This window comes from Elephas maximus, chromosome 9 (assembly GCF_024166365.1).
Source record: "Elephas maximus indicus isolate mEleMax1 chromosome 9, mEleMax1 primary haplotype, whole genome shotgun sequence".
NCBI classification, from domain to species: domain Eukaryota; kingdom Metazoa; phylum Chordata; class Mammalia; order Proboscidea; family Elephantidae; genus Elephas; species Elephas maximus.
Genome location: NC_064827.1, coordinates 86,418,933 through 86,437,571, shown reverse-complemented (window position 1 = coordinate 86,437,571; position 18,639 = coordinate 86,418,933). Strand labels below are relative to the sequence as shown.

The 18,639-nt window shown below is 39.8% G+C and overlaps 1 protein-coding gene across 10 annotated transcripts in view; it reads left to right on the top strand.

Moving 5' to 3' along the window:
• Positions 1-772: 772 nt before the first annotated feature.
• Positions 773-18,639, top strand: part of TRPM3 (transient receptor potential cation channel subfamily M member 3) — a 625,242-nt gene continuing 607,375 nt past the window's right edge. For all 10 annotated transcript variants that reach the window (XM_049895512.1, XM_049895509.1, XM_049895508.1 and 7 more), the window contains exon 1: positions 773-1,026. In XM_049895512.1, coding sequence (XP_049751469.1) covers positions 850-1,026 — 177 coding nt within the window. In that variant the 5' untranslated portion in view covers positions 773-849. The remainder of the gene's footprint in view (positions 1,027-18,639) is intronic.

The following is an 18,639-nucleotide window of genomic DNA, read 5'->3' as shown; positions in this document are numbered from 1 at the left end:
GGTTAAACTTTCACTGTACCAACTGGCTTTTCAAAAGGGGATAACTCCGAATTCAGAAACTGCCATTTCTAAAATCAAGCCAAATAGACGTTAGATTACATTGCTCTCTATGAAAAGAACAACTAGCTGCTCAGGGTGTGTGTGTGTGTGTGTGCGCGCGCGCGTGTGTGCTTATTATCTCTGCCTGCCTGCCTGTCATCTATATAATGTATGCATCTGGGTGAGAAACTTCAATCATAGTTAGTAAAAACCTCGGAACACGACAGAGATCTCTTACTGTAGATGCTTTTGAGTATTGCTTTCGATTTATTCTGTCACGTAAATCAAAAGGGAAGCACCGGTCTAATCTCTCCTAGGTAGCCCTTCTGCCTGTGTCCTAGCCCCACCCCCTGTGCTGTTCCAGCTCCTCAAAGATGCTTTGTGCAAGAAAGTGCAAGTTCCCCATCCTGGCTTTATGGCCCCTTTTGCACTCCTCCTGGCTCCCCCCAAAACCAAGCTAACAAAGCAAATGGCACGGGTTCCCCACCATCATCACCATCAGACCTGCGTTCGCAGGGAGGAGAGCCGGAGAGGGAGCGCGCGTTTCGGAGTAGGCTGCCCCAACTCCCGACCACAGGCTGTTTTGTGCAGGCTGTCCCTCTCCTTTAAACCCATACGTCCCCTCCCTGAAGCAGCAGGCAGTGTGCCTCCATTCAGCCACATTTGGTATGCATGAGCACGGCTGCAGGGAGAAGGGAGGTGGCTTTCTTAAGAAGGTTCAGTGGCTCAGGCAACGCCAATTGACTAGTCTCCCAAGTTCCAGGAAGCCTTTACCCTAATGGAGTTTGCAGGTGTGGACATGACCATGGGATGCCAGGGCCGTGGGGGACCGTTTGTTTTCTAGGCATTGCTCAGGTTTGCAGTTTCTTGTTTTTCTGGTGGAATTTGGAAGGGGTCATGCATCAAACTGACGCTCCTCGACCCCTAAACTGGACTATCCGGAAGCTGTGCCACGCAGCCTTTCTCCCATCTGTCAGACTTCTTAAGGTACTGTAACTTGCTGCTTTCAGTAGCTCTAATTCTGTGTTTCAGGTCTAAATATCCAACTTCGCACTTGCACTGGGACGCACCTTTTGGGGAGCTCAAATGCATGCAGTACTGGCTTTGTCGCCCATGGCTGGTGGGTAGTGGGGGGTTCTCAACACCCCTCCCCGCCAGGTGTCAGGGAAGAGAGGGTGGTCTGAGCCACGCTTGAGAATGAGACTGTGGTCGCAGAAAACAGGCTGCCTGAGTACTCCCCCCACCCCTCTTAACCATCCTGCTAATAGAACTAGATTAACTTCTTTGGGAGGGCAGGAACACCAGCGGGAGTGAAATCCCTTACTCCCTTGTGTTTGGCTCTGGGGTTTTTTTTGTTTTTTTTTTTTTTTCTTCCCTCCCTGGGGAAGCCCTTCGACCCACTTTTCCTGTAAATGGAACCTGAGAGAACAAAGGATTCTCCTCATTATTTTCAAAGCCCTGTGTAGCTAGGTGGTTGGTCAGGTAAAGGCAAACAAAGAATGACTTTTTTGGTGCCCTTGTTTAAAAAAAATAAAAAATGGTGTGATAATTTTTGCCTCTCAAGTGAAGTCAGAGGTAGTGGTGAAGTATTGTTAAATGTTTATTGAATTTATGCTTCAAGCTCTCTCCCTAACATACACTGCCTGAGTCACACAAAAGAAAGGTACACACCTGAGCTAAAATTGCTACCTTGTGTCTGCGACCCTCCTCTTTTCTAGAAGCCTTGAAATGAAAGATACTGACAAAGTCTCCAGAAGTCATAATATTTCACCTTCATCATCTGGGTTGTAGGGAAGAAAATAAAAATGAAATTTAAGAGGCACAGAAAACAAGTATTTTTCCCCAGAAAAGAGAATGGTTAACACTTATTTGGGAAAAGTACATATCTGTGGATGGTCCACATACATTTGAAGTTGAAAAGGCAAGGAAAAGTTCTTAATCCCCTTTTCCATATAAAATATGGGTATTTTAATTTACCGCTGGTCATTGAGTCTAATCAACTGCAATAGGGGATTAATGAATTAGCCTTGAATAAATTACACTTGCATCGTTCTTTTCTGAGGCTGTGTTCTAGAGGGTTAAATTTGATGGAGGCTGTTTGTGCCGTAGAGCTAACTGACCCCCTTGAACAGAGTGTTGCCCGTTGTCTATGAATTTGCTTTATCCTGTTAAACACAAACTGAAATTAACTTTCACAAAGGCTGTCCCCCAAGTGCTGTTCAAATCCCCATCATATGGTTGTCAGGGCTATTGCTTGCTTCCCTAGAGGAATATATAGGAGGAAAGGCAGGTTTGGGCATGGGGAATGGGAGAGAAGCTTCCTTGGACACAAGTACTTTTACTGTATTGGAATGTGGGTGATGGGGCGTAGAAAAGAATGAGGTCAGGGAATTAACAAAAGAGTATAAAATTTCCTCCAGAGTCACTAGTAAATCAAGGGTCTGGGACAAAGAATGTCCTGGCAAATCTAACTGTGATTATTGAAACTGACTCCAGCAATACCATGGGCAGTGAGAAACATTTTTCAGTTAAAATCATTCATTGGCTTTATGCCAAAATTATGCTTTTTAACTTACAAAATGGTCCTTTAAACATGTGTGTGACTATCACCCCCAATGTATTAGTAATCAATACTCTAGAATTTTTAGTGGAAAACATCACTCGTTATTTACTTGTCACAAAACCATTAGAGAAGTATCTATTGGGTGTAGATTACTTCTGTTTAGAAGAGCTCTCTCACCTTTAACTGAAAGTACTGTTCATGCTACAAACCAAGAGTCATTGTCAATAAGACACCAATATTGTTGTTGTACAGCTCAATCCTACCATCCTTTATTAACATGATGGTTTATAAAAATGTGTCTAATGGAGTACATTCATGAGTATCCATCCAATTCTCTCAATACTCAAAAGACAGGATGTATTTTATAAGAGAAGTTTCTTCCCAAATGACTTCTGTATTTTGAAAGACTTCAGCTATCCTAGGAGATTTCAGATATTGAGCCCATTTCAAACTCTTAAAAACAAAACAAGGTGTTACCACGTTCTTTTGGAAATAGAAATGAAAGCTGCTTTTTGTAAATGGGCAACTGTATTATCCACACCTTGGAATTGAATATTAGGTCACTTTTTCCCCCCTGGATTCATGCTATCCTGTCTTTGCTTTGCTAGTCCCTGTGTATTCTTGCTCTGCCTTTTTTCTTTCAGGTAAAGTAGAATTTCATGAATAATGATTTGCACCCTTTGGTCAATGTTCTTCTTGGTTTAGTCTCTATATTGAATATTTTATAACAGTAATTCTTAACTATTCCTTCTCAGTTTCTGCTCTTACCCCTCTCGGTCTCTTACTCTACCGCCCCCACGCCCTATCATTTTCCTTTGATTGATGGAGCCCCTGGACAACCAGGAATCTATTGAAATCAGATACTTAAAAAACCCCAATCCTCCTACTCAACAGGTAATTTTTGTTCCTATTCCAAGCATTGTTCTGATGTGCTATGTCCTCTCCAGGGCCCTGCCTTGTCAGTAAAGGCAGTGCAGGGCATGATGGCATGATTAGATTTGGCTCAACTCTAATTGCTCGCTCTTTCTGACAGAATTGGCTAGAGTATCCCTATCCTTATCCTCCCCTTGGAAACATGTTTCTTTGCTAACTTACTTCAGTACCATGCTGATGTTTAGAAATGGCTTCATAGTCCTATTTCCTGTATTTCCAAAATGGACACAGAATACTAAAGAATTAGAAGGGGAAAGCCGGCATCTGAAGCATGAGTTAAACCCAGTGACTGTTGGAACGTACTTATTATTCCTTCTGAAAAGTCTCATTTGTTGTTTTGTCCTTCTCAGAGCAAATTTTGAACATGCCAACGGCTCACATTTGCATTTGGAAATAACAGTCGAAAATGAATTTCTGGATATACACGTGGCAATGATAGCCAAAAGACAGAGGCTGTTTTCAAATGGATCAGTTTTAAATGGGACCCTTTCCAAACTGTTTCTTTTGTTGTCAATGGCTTCATTCTTATTTATTTCAAGATGTAATCTTACTATTAATCACAAAAAAAGTCAAGTTTATTTTAGTGACAGAATGTTCTTAGCATATTTCATAGTCATTACCAGGTTTGTTCCTAACATTGTTTTATTTGGGAGATTTTATTTTGGGAACTTCTCTTGAATTTGAGGAGTAATTTTAGAGCACAGAGCTTTCTTTGCGCTTCTGAAGGCTGCAGACTTGGTGGGCTTACTAAAGAGAAGGCTTCTGAGAAAATGGGTTGCATTGGAGAGTTCTATACTTGTAACACATGTTGGATAGACATGTTTAAGCCACTCTGTTAATAAAAACCAAATGATCAGTATCATTTTAGGATTATCAAAGTTTTACATTGAGAAATAGTATGATTTTTTCCACTTTGAACAATGCCAGAAAGATAATTAAGAAATTATACTCTAGATAAGTAAACTTAAACACTGGCTTCTAGTCCCAGTTGTGTTCCTATTCAACTGTGTAGCCCAGGGTAAAGTATTTAAGCTCTCTGTAACTCGATGTCCTCCTTTTTAAAATGAAGGGCTTGGATCTTGACCTGACTTTAACTCAGTGCTGTGATGCCCTTGGTAAACCACATGCTTTCTTGGGCATGCAAGAGCATAGTCCATTGGGGGTAAAAGTAGTTAAACTGGAGTGAATATTAAAATAGAAGAAGTAAATGGAACTACGGTGATCAGCAGGGTAAGATAAGGCATTTGGCCTTTATCCTGAAAGCTAAGGAGGTACCATTAAAGGGATTTTTAACAGGGAGATGACAGCCAGATTCAGGTATGAGATTGCTCTGGCTGTAATGTCTAGAGTGGGTGGGAGATGGTGTGACTGGAAACTGAGAGACTGATTAGATTGGAGGCCTGGAGATTTGATGAGGACCTAGGCTAAGGCAAAAGTAATGGAAGTGAAATAAACAGGGGCTTGTTAATTGATTGGTTGTGATTGAAGGAAGAATTTGAATAACTTCCAAGTTTCTGTCTTTGCTGTCTAGTTGGTCTGTGGTCCCAGGATCTGGGAATTAAGGGCTTGAGAAGGAAGGACAGGGATTCTTACTTCGTGGTTCCTCTTTGGTGAGCTAGAAAGGGTATGTCAGTTATTGATTCTAGAGGAACTAAGACAAATGTAAGGAAAATGTTTCTATTTCATGGATGAACATGAGCCCTGAATGAATGCCTGATAACAGGCTCTTTGAAGTAAATAATATAAAATCAGTAGCATCATTTCTTACTTTCTCAGGCTGTCTTTTTTGCTATTTGTACCTTTTTTTGTAAAATTTTGTATGGTAAACTCCCATTTTTCTGGAATCTAGTCAAAAAGCTCAGATTTTTTTTTCCCATTTTCTTTTTTCCTTGCTTGTCTTTTACACAGAAGGATGAATGGAAATAAATTGGGTAACACAGGGGAGTTAATTGAAAGAGCAGAGAGCGAGTTAGACTTCAGATCAGCCCAAATTCTGTCCAAGTGCCAATGTCTTATACTTCTATATAAAACCAAAACCAAACCTGTTGCCATTGAGTCAATTCCAACTCATAGCGACCCTATAGGACAGAGTAGAACTGCCCCATAGAATTTCCAAGGAGCACCTGGTAGATTCAAACTGCCAACCGTTCGATTAGCAGGTATAGCACTTAACCACTACACCACCATTAGCCACCATGATATGGAACCTATATAGAAGTATAGAAGGCTCCATAAAATGGTAGCTAATGTCCATTATGTTGTTCCTGAAGCACAGCAAGATCCTAACAACAAATGGATTTGGTCTGTCTTCTACAGTTGATGCCAGGTATTCCAGAAACTGACTTCCCTATGGTGTTCTCAAAATTAAAAAAAAAACACGATTATATTTGATTCATTTCGGTAGTATGTGTTTCACATTTATGACCCCCCAAGATCTCCCTTTTCCCATTTAAAATTCTGAATCTGTACATGGTAAGTAAAATAATATCAATCACCCAGAATTTTTACTTAGCCAGCACAGGGTGCTCCTGAACAACACACTAGTGAGTAACAGTGATACTTCCAGAAAAAGAGAGGTAGGTAATACATACCTATTATATCTAGATATGTGGGTAGATTGTGGGGAGCAAGGTTGGGGAACTTGTTATGAACCAATTCCACAGAGTACCTTGAAGATGGGAAACTTGAAGAATATAAATTGCTTCTAGGAAAACACAGTTAGAGTATTGTGAGGCACAACTTTAATGGTTACAAATAAACTTCTGCCTTTCCATCTCAGTGTGCCAGCCTCAGATTCCCTTAAAACAAATGGAGAAAGAAAAGAAAATGTGACCAAATTAAAACCCAGGAGAAAGGAAAAACTGTTTGGTGTGTTTCAAATGATGGCTTCAACTCAGGCTGCTGAACAGTGAACCGTGTGACTTGCCTTTTTGTGAAATGTTCCTCAGGCAAACTGAAGGAAATTCCTGAGGCAACAAGAAACCCTCCTGTCTCTCTGGAGAGCTCTGCCTTCTGGGGCCTTCTACGGTGAAGGCAAGAATGGAAAATGTGTGGTCACTGGGGTATAAAGGAGGAAATGAGTGGGATGTGCACATCCAGAACCACCTCACTCTGGATGACCTGTGGAGGCACGGTGATCCCCAGAGCAAGGTCTTTCTTATTAAGGGCAAAATGTGCTGCCTTCCTCGTAGATGACTTTCCACAGGGAGAGAGGACACTGCTCCCCATCAGTGGCGTCACACCCACCCCTTCTCCCAGTCTGTTCGTATTATCTCACTGGCTCCAACCTAGTATTCAAATGTTAATTGTTGTTATTCCGGCCTCCAGCTGACTTCAACTCTCGGTGGCCTTATGTATAAGAATGAAAGTTTGCCTGCTACTGTGCCATCTTCATGATCGTTGATACGTTTGAGCCCAATGTTGTGGCCATGGCATCAATCCGTCTCTCTGATAATTTCCCTCCTTTTCTTGGCCCTCTGCTTTACAACCGTGATGTCCTTTTATAATGATTAGTCTTTCCTAATGATGTATCCAAAATAAGCGAGTCAAAGCCTTGCTATCCTTGTTTCTGAGGAATATTCTGCTTCTATTTCTTTTAAGACTGATTTGTTTATTCTTTTGGCAGTCCACGATATATTCAGTATTCTTTGCCAACACCGCAGTTCGAATGCATCATTTCTTCTGTCTTCCAAATCTTCAAACATCTAGGTTATATTCATTCCCTCTTTCCATTATCTAACATGAAAAGGAGCTTTAAAGACTGTGATTGACAAAAAGTATTGGATAAATGTTTCTTGAATGAACAAATCAATGAATGAATACATGAAGAGCATTTGAAATCATAAGGATGTATAAGAATCACTTGGGAAGCTTGTAAAATAAAGTGAATTATCAAGCCTGATGCTTTGAGATGCCGATTCAGTAGGAGGTGGAGAGCCCAGGAATCTGCATTTTAATAAGCACTCCAAGCGATTTTGATGCAGGAGCCTCTTGGACCACACACTGAGAAATGCTGGCATAGATTGAGCTGGAGGGAAACTCAATTAAATGCCCTGTCTTAGGCTGGCATCTGGGCAGAACAGATTTTGTGTTAGTCAACAGTGGAAGCAAAAGGTTTTAAGTAAACACTCACAGTTTTTTGAAATATGATTATGAAAGATCATTTACAGATAGGGGAATAAATTGAGTTCAGCTTCCATGTTTTGATTTGTAGATAACAAAGCATTATCATCTGAAGAAATGTTTGTCCCCATTGTTATTGTTTTTTGTTTATTTATATCATTCTCTGTGAGGTTTTTTTTTTTTGCATGAAGGTTTTTCAGTTGTGTGATGTGAAACTTCAGGTTTTTTTTATTCTATTGAGCTTGTATGGAGAAATGATTGTGAATCAGCTTTCAAAGACAATATCATGGTCAGGATTCTGTAACATCCTGAATATGCCCTTATATTCTTCCCCTGTGGTAGTCCTTGGAGTCCCTGGGTGGTGCAAATGGTTAAGCTCTCTTTTACTAGCCAAAAAGTTGATGGTTCAAATCCACCTAGAGGCAACTCAGAAGACAGGCCTGGAGATCTGCTTCCAGAAGGTCCCAGCCTTGCAAACCCTATGGAGCAGTTCTACTTCGCACACATGGGGTCACAATTAGTAGGAATCAACTCAACGGCAGCTATCAATGACAACATGGTGGTCCTTGGAATTGCAGTGGTCGCTCAAGTGCAGAACCCTTAGATTCCAAGGTTATATAATAGTACCAAGTGAGCAGAACCCAGTTACCTCTGGGGCCAAGGCCAAAGCTGATGTGGCTAAAGCATACAATGGTAGAGCCCCCCACCCCCTGCCACCTCCACCCCCATGGCCTTCAAGAACTAACCAGTGACTGTGGACAGGGAGAAGAATGGAGAACACATTCAGGGCTTCATTTGGAAAAGCACATTCAAAGTTAAAATTAATTTTATACTTGGAATTTTAAAAAGTGAATGCCTAGTGTTAAATGTGGCAAATAAAGCTGAAGAAAATTTTCTTGGCTCTTGGGTACACGACAAAGACATAGCACCAGAACTGCTGGCAGAGGGGGCTGTATAACAGAGTCACTAGGAGGCGGGTAGATGTAGTTTTTGTTTACCAGACACAAAAGTGGTGCTTAAAAGCATTCGAATGTTCTGTTCCAACCAGTGACTCTTCTTGAACTCCATTTTCCAAGGTACATGCATAAGAATTGCAGTTGAGAGATAGCATTGGTCAGTTTTGCTTCTCCCCCAAATTATGAGTTTCTGCAAGTTTTAGAAGAGAAATAGAATGAATTCTGTTGTTTATAAATCCATTAACAGTAGTACTTTACATATTGAATTGTCTTATATGGAGGGATATTTACCTACCACAGTGATGGAGAGTGTCTCAAAACTGCCTATGATAGAATCATTCCCAGGACTCCACCCAGATTTACTAAATCTAGTCTCTGGGAGAGCCTTGCGAATCTGCATTTAACAAGCAACACAGATGATCCTGATGACCTTTGAGAATCTCCAGTCTGAAGTGTAACCGCTTAGTAAAGAGATGGTGACTTATTAAAATTATGCCTCTGGAGAGACCACTCCTCTGCATCTGATTGTTATTGTTAAAAACTGAGCACACAGCATGTCTCTATAAATTTATATAGGCTCATAACATCCACATCTTAAAAGTCTCCGCAGGCATGAGGCATTGAATGGCCAGAATAATTGTTTCTTAAGGGACCATGCAGGACAGCTTATTTAGGTGCCAGAAATGTGCAGTCGATAGGTAGTATCATGGATGAGAAGAAAAGATGGTATATTAAACTTATTCTTACTCACTTTACGAGACTGTGCAGTCACGTGGTTGGCGGAGGAAAATTTTTTGCAGCAGACAGCACCAACTTCTGCCCTAATCGTATGAACGTTGCAGAACTAAGCAACCTCTTTCAAAGTCTGTTCCTTTCCTTCTATACTTCTCCCAGTTGCTAGCAACACCCACTCGCTAAACCCAAACTGGAAAATCTGTGGTTATTCCTTTTTGCCTTGTTTACTTTCGTTCCTCAGACATAATCTGCCAGCCAATTCTGCTAGATATGATTATACATATGTCTCTCTCCACCCTGTTCTGTCTATACCTGGAACCCAAGTTCAGTCTCCTTTTCTTGAGCTCAAACTACTACAGTTGCGTCCGATCTCACCTACTACAAAGCTATCCTTTCCACTGCTGCTAGAGTGGTCCATTTAAAATGCAGATAAGACCATGATGCTGCCATGTTTCACCCTCTTCATTGGTTCCTCATCTCCTATAGAACAAAATTTAAGCTCTTTGGTGTAGTATATAACACCCTTGGTGATCTGGCCTCTGCCTGCTTACCTTCATATCTTATTTTTATCTGGTCAAAATCATGGAATTTGTTATAGATGAGCCTTGGAAACCATATGGGACAGTTCTACTCTGTCTTATAGTGTCACTGTCTTGGTTATCTAGTGCTGCTATAACAGAAATACCATAAATAGATGGCTTTAACAAAGAGAAATTTATTTCCTCACAGTAGAGTAGTCTAAATGTCCAAATTCAGGGTGTCAACTCCAGGGGAAGGCTTTCACTCTCTTTCAGTTCTGGAGGAAGGTCCTTGTCCTCAATCTTCCCCTGGCCAAGGAGCTTCTCAGGTACAGGGACCCTGGGTCCAAAGGATGCACTCTGCTCCTAGTGCTGCTTTCTTGGTGGTATGAGGTCTCCCCTCTCTGCTACCTTCCCTTTCCTTTTATCTTTTGAGAGAGAAAAGGCGGTGTAGGCCACACCCCAGGGAAACTCTCTTTACATTGGATAATGGATGTGACATGGTAAGGGTGTTACAATTCCACCCTAATCCTCTTTAACATAAAATTACAATCACAAAATGGAGGACAACCACAGAATACTGGGAATCATGGCCTAACCAAGTTGATACACACATTTTTGAGGGGGACATAATTCAATCCATGGCAGTTGCTATGAATTGTAATCGATTCAACGGCAACTGGTTTGTTTGTTGTTGGTTTGGGCTTTTTGCAGAAGCTATTCCCACTGCCTTGGAAAAACTGAACCACTCCTTCTCTTAGCTAACTCCTGCTCAATTTTTAGTACACAACTCACATGAGTTGGGTGAACTCAGGAAAAATTTCCCTGAACCCCCAAATCATACTAGGTTCTCATATTATGCATTTCTATAAAAGTCAGTAGGTATTTCTAGCAATGATTTTGCCATGTCGTGGTATCAACTCTTCCACCTCATTGTAAAGATATTCTTGAAGCTGGAGATCATATTTTATTCAATTTAGTGCCTGAAGCATTTATCAGAGAGTCTAGAATATTTTGGTACTACATAAATTATGCTTGAATAGGTCACTGTTGGAGGGAGTGAATAATTATGCTCTTGGGTCAGTGTTCTGAATGGTATTATAGGGTCTTAGTATTTTATATGATTAAAGAATACCTTGAGCTTGAGGTAACTTACATTATGATCCCCAAATCAAGAGATTAGGTAAGGAATTGAACTAATAATTAATATAGTCAGCAAGAGTGAGGCAGAATAAAATATGTACTCAAGGAAGAAACTCTAACTAGGTAGTACCAGATATTTGCAAAATATTTACTGATAAAGAAGGTGAGTGATTAAAATTACCTCATCTGTTGCTTATGTTGGAGAAAAGGCATTCCTTAATTTAGTCGCTTTACTAGACTTAAATCAAATGATGTCTGCTTTAGTGTTGTTGGCTGGGTTACACTGTGAAATAGAGTATAAAATACTATTAGAAGAAAAGTTGCACTAAAACTTGCAGGGATTGTCCTTTAAATATACCTCCGGCAAATTTCTAGATAATTATGTAGGTTCAATACAGTTGAAATATCTTGGTATTTCCATTTAAAGGTAAATGTGAATTAGGATTTATTTTTCTGTTTGTATTAGGTTATTTTACTATATCAGGTATTATGGGTATAAATTAAATAGAAATCTTGTTTTATCAGCCTCCCATGGGGGAAAAATATATCAAAGCCAAAATAAATCTCTTGGAAGAGATCAGAATCATTAGACAATTATCTTACTGCTTGTCAGTTAAGGCCAATCATATATGTGGCTGGAAAGAAGGTAAATAATTATCTGTTGACATAAGCTCAATGACTGTCTATCTCCTTGCCTAGAATAAAATGTTACAAAGAATGAGTTGTTATCCAGGTTTCCATCAGGAATATTTGCTCTGTAGGGTTAGTTCACAAACAAATGACAGCTTGAACATTTAGGACCTCATGGTTTAATTTTCAGGATTGCCAAATCCTTTGAGTTAGCCTAATGATGTATCTTTAAACAGGGTTTCTTAATCTCAGCACTAGTGACGTTTTGGGCTGGATAAATCTTTGTCGTGGGCAGCCATCTGTCCTGTTCAATGCAGGACATTTAGCAGCATCTTTGACCTCTATCCACTAGATGCCAGTAGCACCCCCTCTCTTCACCACCCCTGTTGTCTCCAGACATTGTCAAATATCCTTGAGGGGGTAAAATCATCCTCAGTTGAGAACCACTGTTTAAAACATTTTTCCTTGAAAATGACTGTGTTTTAAGGGACGGAGTAGATAACCGATTTTGCTGGAAACCCAAGAGAGACTTCCTAGTGGTGTGAAGGGGATGGTTTAACTTTAAGCACACTTTTATTTTACTAGAGACTGGAATTTAGCTTATGTTTAGAAAATTAACTGATTCAGTTCTATTCACTAAACGTAGAAAAACTAAAGAATTATTTTCTCATCTTGTTGTCACTCATTTCTTGTAAAAAATTTGAATGTGGCCAATTTAGCTGAGTGTTTGAATGTTCTATATATTATTGTTTTGTAAATTAAAAGCAGATCATATTTTTCAGTTTGATGGATGGTTTTAAGTGAAATATTTAAATTTAACCATTATTTTGTTTTACAATAACTTCTACTCAGAACTGTTTAAGAATGGTACAGTATAAAGAACATTTCAATGAATAAATGAAAAAAATATTTTAGTTCATCAACATTAATTTTCCCTATAACTTTAACTCATGTGAGAAATTTAATATTTTGAGACAAATCCAGTAATTTAAATAAGGAGACTTTATAATACAATTTAAAGTTGAGTATAAATAAAGCTAATTTCAATCAATTATTTCAACAGAATTAAATGAACAGAAAAACTGGCTTTAGCCCTGACTCTTATATGACTTAATATCATAGCTGAGTTACCTAGAATAAATATTCTTATCTTTCAATATCTCAGTTTTCTCATTTATAAAACAACAGGATTGGCTTAGGTCAGGGTCAGCACACTTTTTCTGCAAAGGGGCAGATGGTAAATATTTTAGGCTTCGTGAGCCATGCAGTCTCTCTTGTAATTACCGTGTTTTTACACAAATACTGTGTGCCTTCTATGTTTGTTTGCCTGCTGCTCCTCCCCCCACCCCACAATGAGGTGTTTTCACAAGAGCTCAAGGCTAATTTTTTTTACAGCCACAATGAAAAAAACATTGGCATAGTGGCACTTATGAAAATACATTGCGGGGGAGGCTGCGGTTGGCAAATGAATGTAGTGGGCATGCGTTATTTCCATAAAATATGGTACTCAACTTTACCATTGTATCACGAAAGCAGCCTTAGATAATAGATTAACAAGTGATGTAGCTGTATTTCAATAAAGCTCAGTTATTAATACTGAATTTTGAATTTCATTTAATTTTCATATGTTGTGAAACATTCTTCTCATTGAATTTTCACCATTTTAAAACGTAAAAATCATTCTTAGCTCACTAGCTGTGCAAAAACAGAAGGTAGGGTGGGTAGTTGGCCTACAGGCCATAGCTTGTGAACCATGAAATCATTGCTAAGATCCTTCTAGCATTAGCATTCTTTGATTTAAGCAGGAATGATAGAGAATCCATTGCTTGCCCCATGACCTTAACTCCAGTGTCTGAAGGAAGCTGAGAGTAGATCATTCATTAATTGCAACATCATCATGTGCTCACTGGGGAGCTGTTTGTGGTGGTGGGCTTGCCGTATCATGACAATAGTTCACAAGTGGCTCATGCTTGGGTAGGGGATGTACTTGTTTTCTTTCTCTTTAAAAAAATGATACAGTCTCATTCTTTAAAATATGTCATTATTCACAAACTAATCAAAATGTACAGGGAGTGAAAGTGAAATGATATTAATAACTTATAAGATGTTTTCCAGTGTGCATCACATGAACTGAATTTCATAACAACCTTGTGAAACAAGTGGAGTAGACACAGTGACTGTCATCATAGCTGAAAAAAATTATGGCCCACAGAAGTTTAGCCACTTCTTAGTGGACTTTTCTGATTCCAAACTCAGAAATCCCTCTCTTGCATTCCTCTGCATCTCACATCTGCCCCTGCCCCCCCACCCCCGGCTTTTCCTCTGTCTTCAACTGAGACCAGACTAGAGTACAGAGTTGTCTCGTGCATTTATAATAGGCATAGGTAGGTTATTTGGGTACTTTACAACAAAAATACTTAAATGCATAGTTTCGACATGATAACTTACAAGGCACCAAACTTCTCTGAGCCTCAGTTTCCTTAGTTATAAATTGGAATAATAAAAATACAGCTTTGTATTGTTCAGAAATTAATGCATGTTTGGTTCTGGCATAGACTGTAATAGGTATTCAGTAAATAGGAGTTCCCTTCCTTTAAACAGAAATGACACAATCCAAGTGAACAGAATTCAAGATCATAGTCTTTTGCAATAATTTGAACTGAGGAAATGCATGTTATTTGTATACTACTGATTTCACCATGTAGTTATTATCGGTCATTGTTATGGTTATATTAAAATTACTGTTTCAGATGTAGTTCGTTTGCAAAACAACAGAAACCAGCTCAGGTTAACAAATAAAAATGTCCCTTAAGGCTAATCTCTGGATACTCAAGGACTGGAAGGGAAGTACAGCCAGAAAATATAAGGGACCCAGACTTCTCTGTTATGGGGCCTGAAGGCCTCTTATTTTGGCTTCTCTTGATCTGTCTACTCTTTGGTTTTCTTGCTGGGCCTGTTTCCTCTATTACTCTGTATTCCTCTAACTCTTTCCATAGTGCCCAGTTCTATGCACTCTTTCAGTTCCATTCCTTACAGTTCACTAGTTAGTTTCTCCCCTTCTTCTAAGAAATTTTATTGTCATAGGTTTAGTCAGATGCCCACCTCATCTACATGGAATCACCATTATTCTGGCAGTTGATGTGGGTGGGAGCAGATTCTTTTAGCAAAGATGTAGGCACACCATTCCTCTAATGCAATTAGCACAAATCCCTTCCATGCATAATAGCTTGGTGGTTCTGGAAGCCCCCCAGACTTAAAAGATACTGAAGTAATCCAAAACTAAGATTTGACTTCGCAAGGGGGGATAACCAATTATTCTTCATCTTTTACTGATGCATTACGGGAAAGAATGGACTCCAACTGCAGTACCTGGTTTTAGGTGAACTATAAAGTTGACATTTCTGATGAGGAGGCTTAGAGAGCCTGGAGAATAGCAAGCTCCCCTCCAGTGGAGGGACACAATTGAAGTAATGAAGAAATGTCTTCAGAGTTCTATTACAAGATGGCATGATGGAGTCAATTGTCTCCTTAAACGTTTCCTTGACTTGCCCCATCGTTCACAGTTTCACCACTTCCAAAAATTCCCAGAAGAGCTTTTAATGGGCTTTGTAAACTCTTCTGGCTGACTTTATACCCCTGAAAAAAGAAAGCAAAATAGTACATTGTTTAGAAGTAACATAATAGTAAACTAAAATTCTGATAATAAACATTTCAGGATTAAAAAAAAAAAATAACCATGCTTAAAGGAGTTTCCCCCACATGTCTGTCAGTTTGTCGTACTGTGGAGGCTTGCGTGTTGCTGTGATGCTGGAAGCTATGCCACTGGTATTCAGATACTAGCAGGGTCACCCATGGAGGACAGGTTTCAGCTGAGCTTACAGACTAAGACAGACTAGGAAGAAGGACCTGGCAGTCTACTTCTGAAAAGTATTAGCCAGTGAAAACCTTATGAATAGCAACAGAACATTGTCTGATATAGTGCTGGAAGATGAGCCCCCCAGGTTGGAAGGCATTTAAAAGATGACTGGGGAAGAGCTGCCTCCTCAAAGTAGAGTCGACCTTAATGACGTGGATGGAGTAAAGCTTTTGGGACCTTCATCTGCTGATGTGGTACGACTCAAAATGAGAAGAAACAGTTGCAAACATCCATTAATCATTGGAACCTGGAATGTACGAAGTATGAATCTAGGAAAATTGGAGATTGTCAAAAATGAAATGGAACACATAAACATCGATATCCTAGGAATTAGCGAACTGAAAGGGACTGGGATTGACCATTTTGAATCGGACAATCATATAGTCTACTGTGCTGAGAATGACAACTCGAAGAGGAATGGTGTTGCATTTATCGTCAAAAAGAACGTTTCAAGATCTATCCTGAAGTACAACGCTGTCAGTGATAGGTTAATATCCATATGTGCACACAGAAGGCCAGTTAATATGACTATTATTCAAATATACGCACCAGCCACTAGGGCCAAAGGTGAAGAAATAGAAGATTTTTATCAGTCGCTGCAGTCTGAAATTGATCGAACATGCAATCAAGATGCATTGATAATTACTGGCGATTGGAATGTGAAAGTTGGAAACAAAGAAGAAGGATCAGTAGTTGGAAAATATGGCCTTGGTGATAGAAACAATGCCAGAGATCGAATGATAGAATTTTGCAAGACCAACGACTTCTTCATTGCAAATACCTTCTTTCACCAACATAAACAGCAACTATACACATGGACCTCGCAAGATGGAGCACACAGAAATCAAATTGACTACATCTGTGGAAAGAGACAATGGAAAAGCTCAATATCATCAGTCAGAACAAGGCCAGGGGCCAACTGTGGAACAGACCATCAATTGCTCATATGCAAGTTCAAGCTGAAACTGAAGAAAATCAGAGCAAGCCCACGAGAGCCAAAATATGACCTCAAGTATATCCCACCTGAATTTAGAGACCATCTGAAGAATAGATTTGATGCATTGAACACTGGTGACTGAAAACCGGACGAGTTGTGGAATGACATCAAGTACATCATCCATGAAGAAGGCAAGAGGTCATTGAAAAGACAGGAAAGAAAGAAAAGACCAGGATGGATGTCAGAGGAGACTCTGAAACTTGCTCTTGAGTGTCAAGCAGCTAAAGGAAAAGGAAGAATTGATGAAGTAAGAGAATTGAACAGAATATTTCAAAGGGTGGCTTGAGAAGTAAAAGTAAAGTATTATAATGACATGTGCAAAGAGCTGGAAATGGAAAACCAAAAGGGATGAACATGCTCGGTATTTCTCAAGCTGAAATTACTGAAGAAAAAATTCAAGCCTCAAGTTGCAATAGTGAAGGATCCCATGGGGGAAAATATTAAATGATGCAGGAGGCATCAAAAGAAGATGGAAGGAATACAGAGTCATTATACTAAAAAGAATTAGTCGATATTCAGCCATTTCAAGAGGTGGCATATGATCAGGAACCGATGGTACTGAAGGAAGAAGTCCAAGCTGCTCTGAAGGCATTGGTGAAAAACAAGGCTCCAGGAATTGATGGAATATCAATTGAGATGTTTCAACAAACGGATGCAGCGCTGGAGGTGCTCACTCGTCTATGCCAAGAAATATGGAAGACAGCTTCCTGGCCAACTGAATGGAAGAGATCCATATTTATGCCTATTCCCAAGAAAGGTGATCCAACCGAATATGGAAATTATAAAACAATATCATTAATATCACATGCAAGGAAAATTTTGCTGAAGATTATTCAAAACCGGCTGCAGCAGTGTATCGACAGGGAACTGCCAGAAATTCAGGCTGGTTTCAGAGGAGGATGTGGAACCAGGGACATCATTGCTGATGTCAGATTGATCCTGGCTGAAAGCAGAGAATACCAGAAGGATGTTTACCTGTGTTTTATTGACTATGCAAGGGCATTTGACTGTGTGGATCATAACAAGTTGTGGATAACATTGAGAAGAAAGGGAATTGCAGAACACTTAATTGTGCTCATGAGGAACCTTTACATAGACCAAGAGGCAGTTGTTCGGACAGAACAAGGGGATACTGATTGGTTTAAAGTCAGGAAAGATGTGCGCCAGGGTTGTATTCTTTCACCATACCTCTTCAATCTGTATGCTGGGCAAATAATCTGAGAAGCTGGACTATATGAAGAAGAACGGGGCATCAGGATTAGTGGAAGACTCGTTAACAACCTGTGTTATGTGGATGACACAGCCTTGCTGCTGAAAGTGAAGAGGACTTGAAGCACTTACTAATGAAGATCAAAGACCACAGTCTTCAGTGTGGATTGCACATCAGCATAAAGAAAACAAAAATCCTCACAACTGGATAAATGAGCAACATCATGGTAAATGGAGAAAAGATTGAAGTTGTCAAGGATTTCATTTTACTTGGATCCAGAATCAACAGCCATGGAACCAGCAGTCAAGAAATCAAAAGACACATTGCATTGTATAAATCTGCTGCAAAAAAAAAAAGTGTTGAAAAGCAAAGATGTCACCTTGAAGACCAAGGTGCGCCTGACCCAAGCCATGGTATTTTCAATCACATCATATGCATGTGAAAGCTGGACAATGAATGAGGAGGATCAAAGAAGAATTGATCCCTTTAAATTGTGGTGTTGACGAAGAATATTGAATATACCATGGACTGCCAGAAGAACGAATAAATCTGTCTTAAAAGAAGTACAACCAGAATGCTCCTTAGCAGCAAAGATGGCGAGACTGCATCTTACATACTTTGGACGCTAAATTGTCAGGAGGGATCAGTGTCTGGAGAAGGACATCATGCTTGCCAGAGTACGGGGTCAGCGGAAAAGAGGAAGACCCTCAAAGAGGTGGATTGACACAGTGGCTGCAACAATGGGCTCAAGCGCAACGATTGTAAGGATGGCGCAGGACTGGGCAGTGTTTCATTCTGTTGTGCAGAGGGTCGCTATGAGTCGGAGCCAACTTGAGGACACCTAACAACAACAACAACAAAGGAGTTCAGCCTAAGA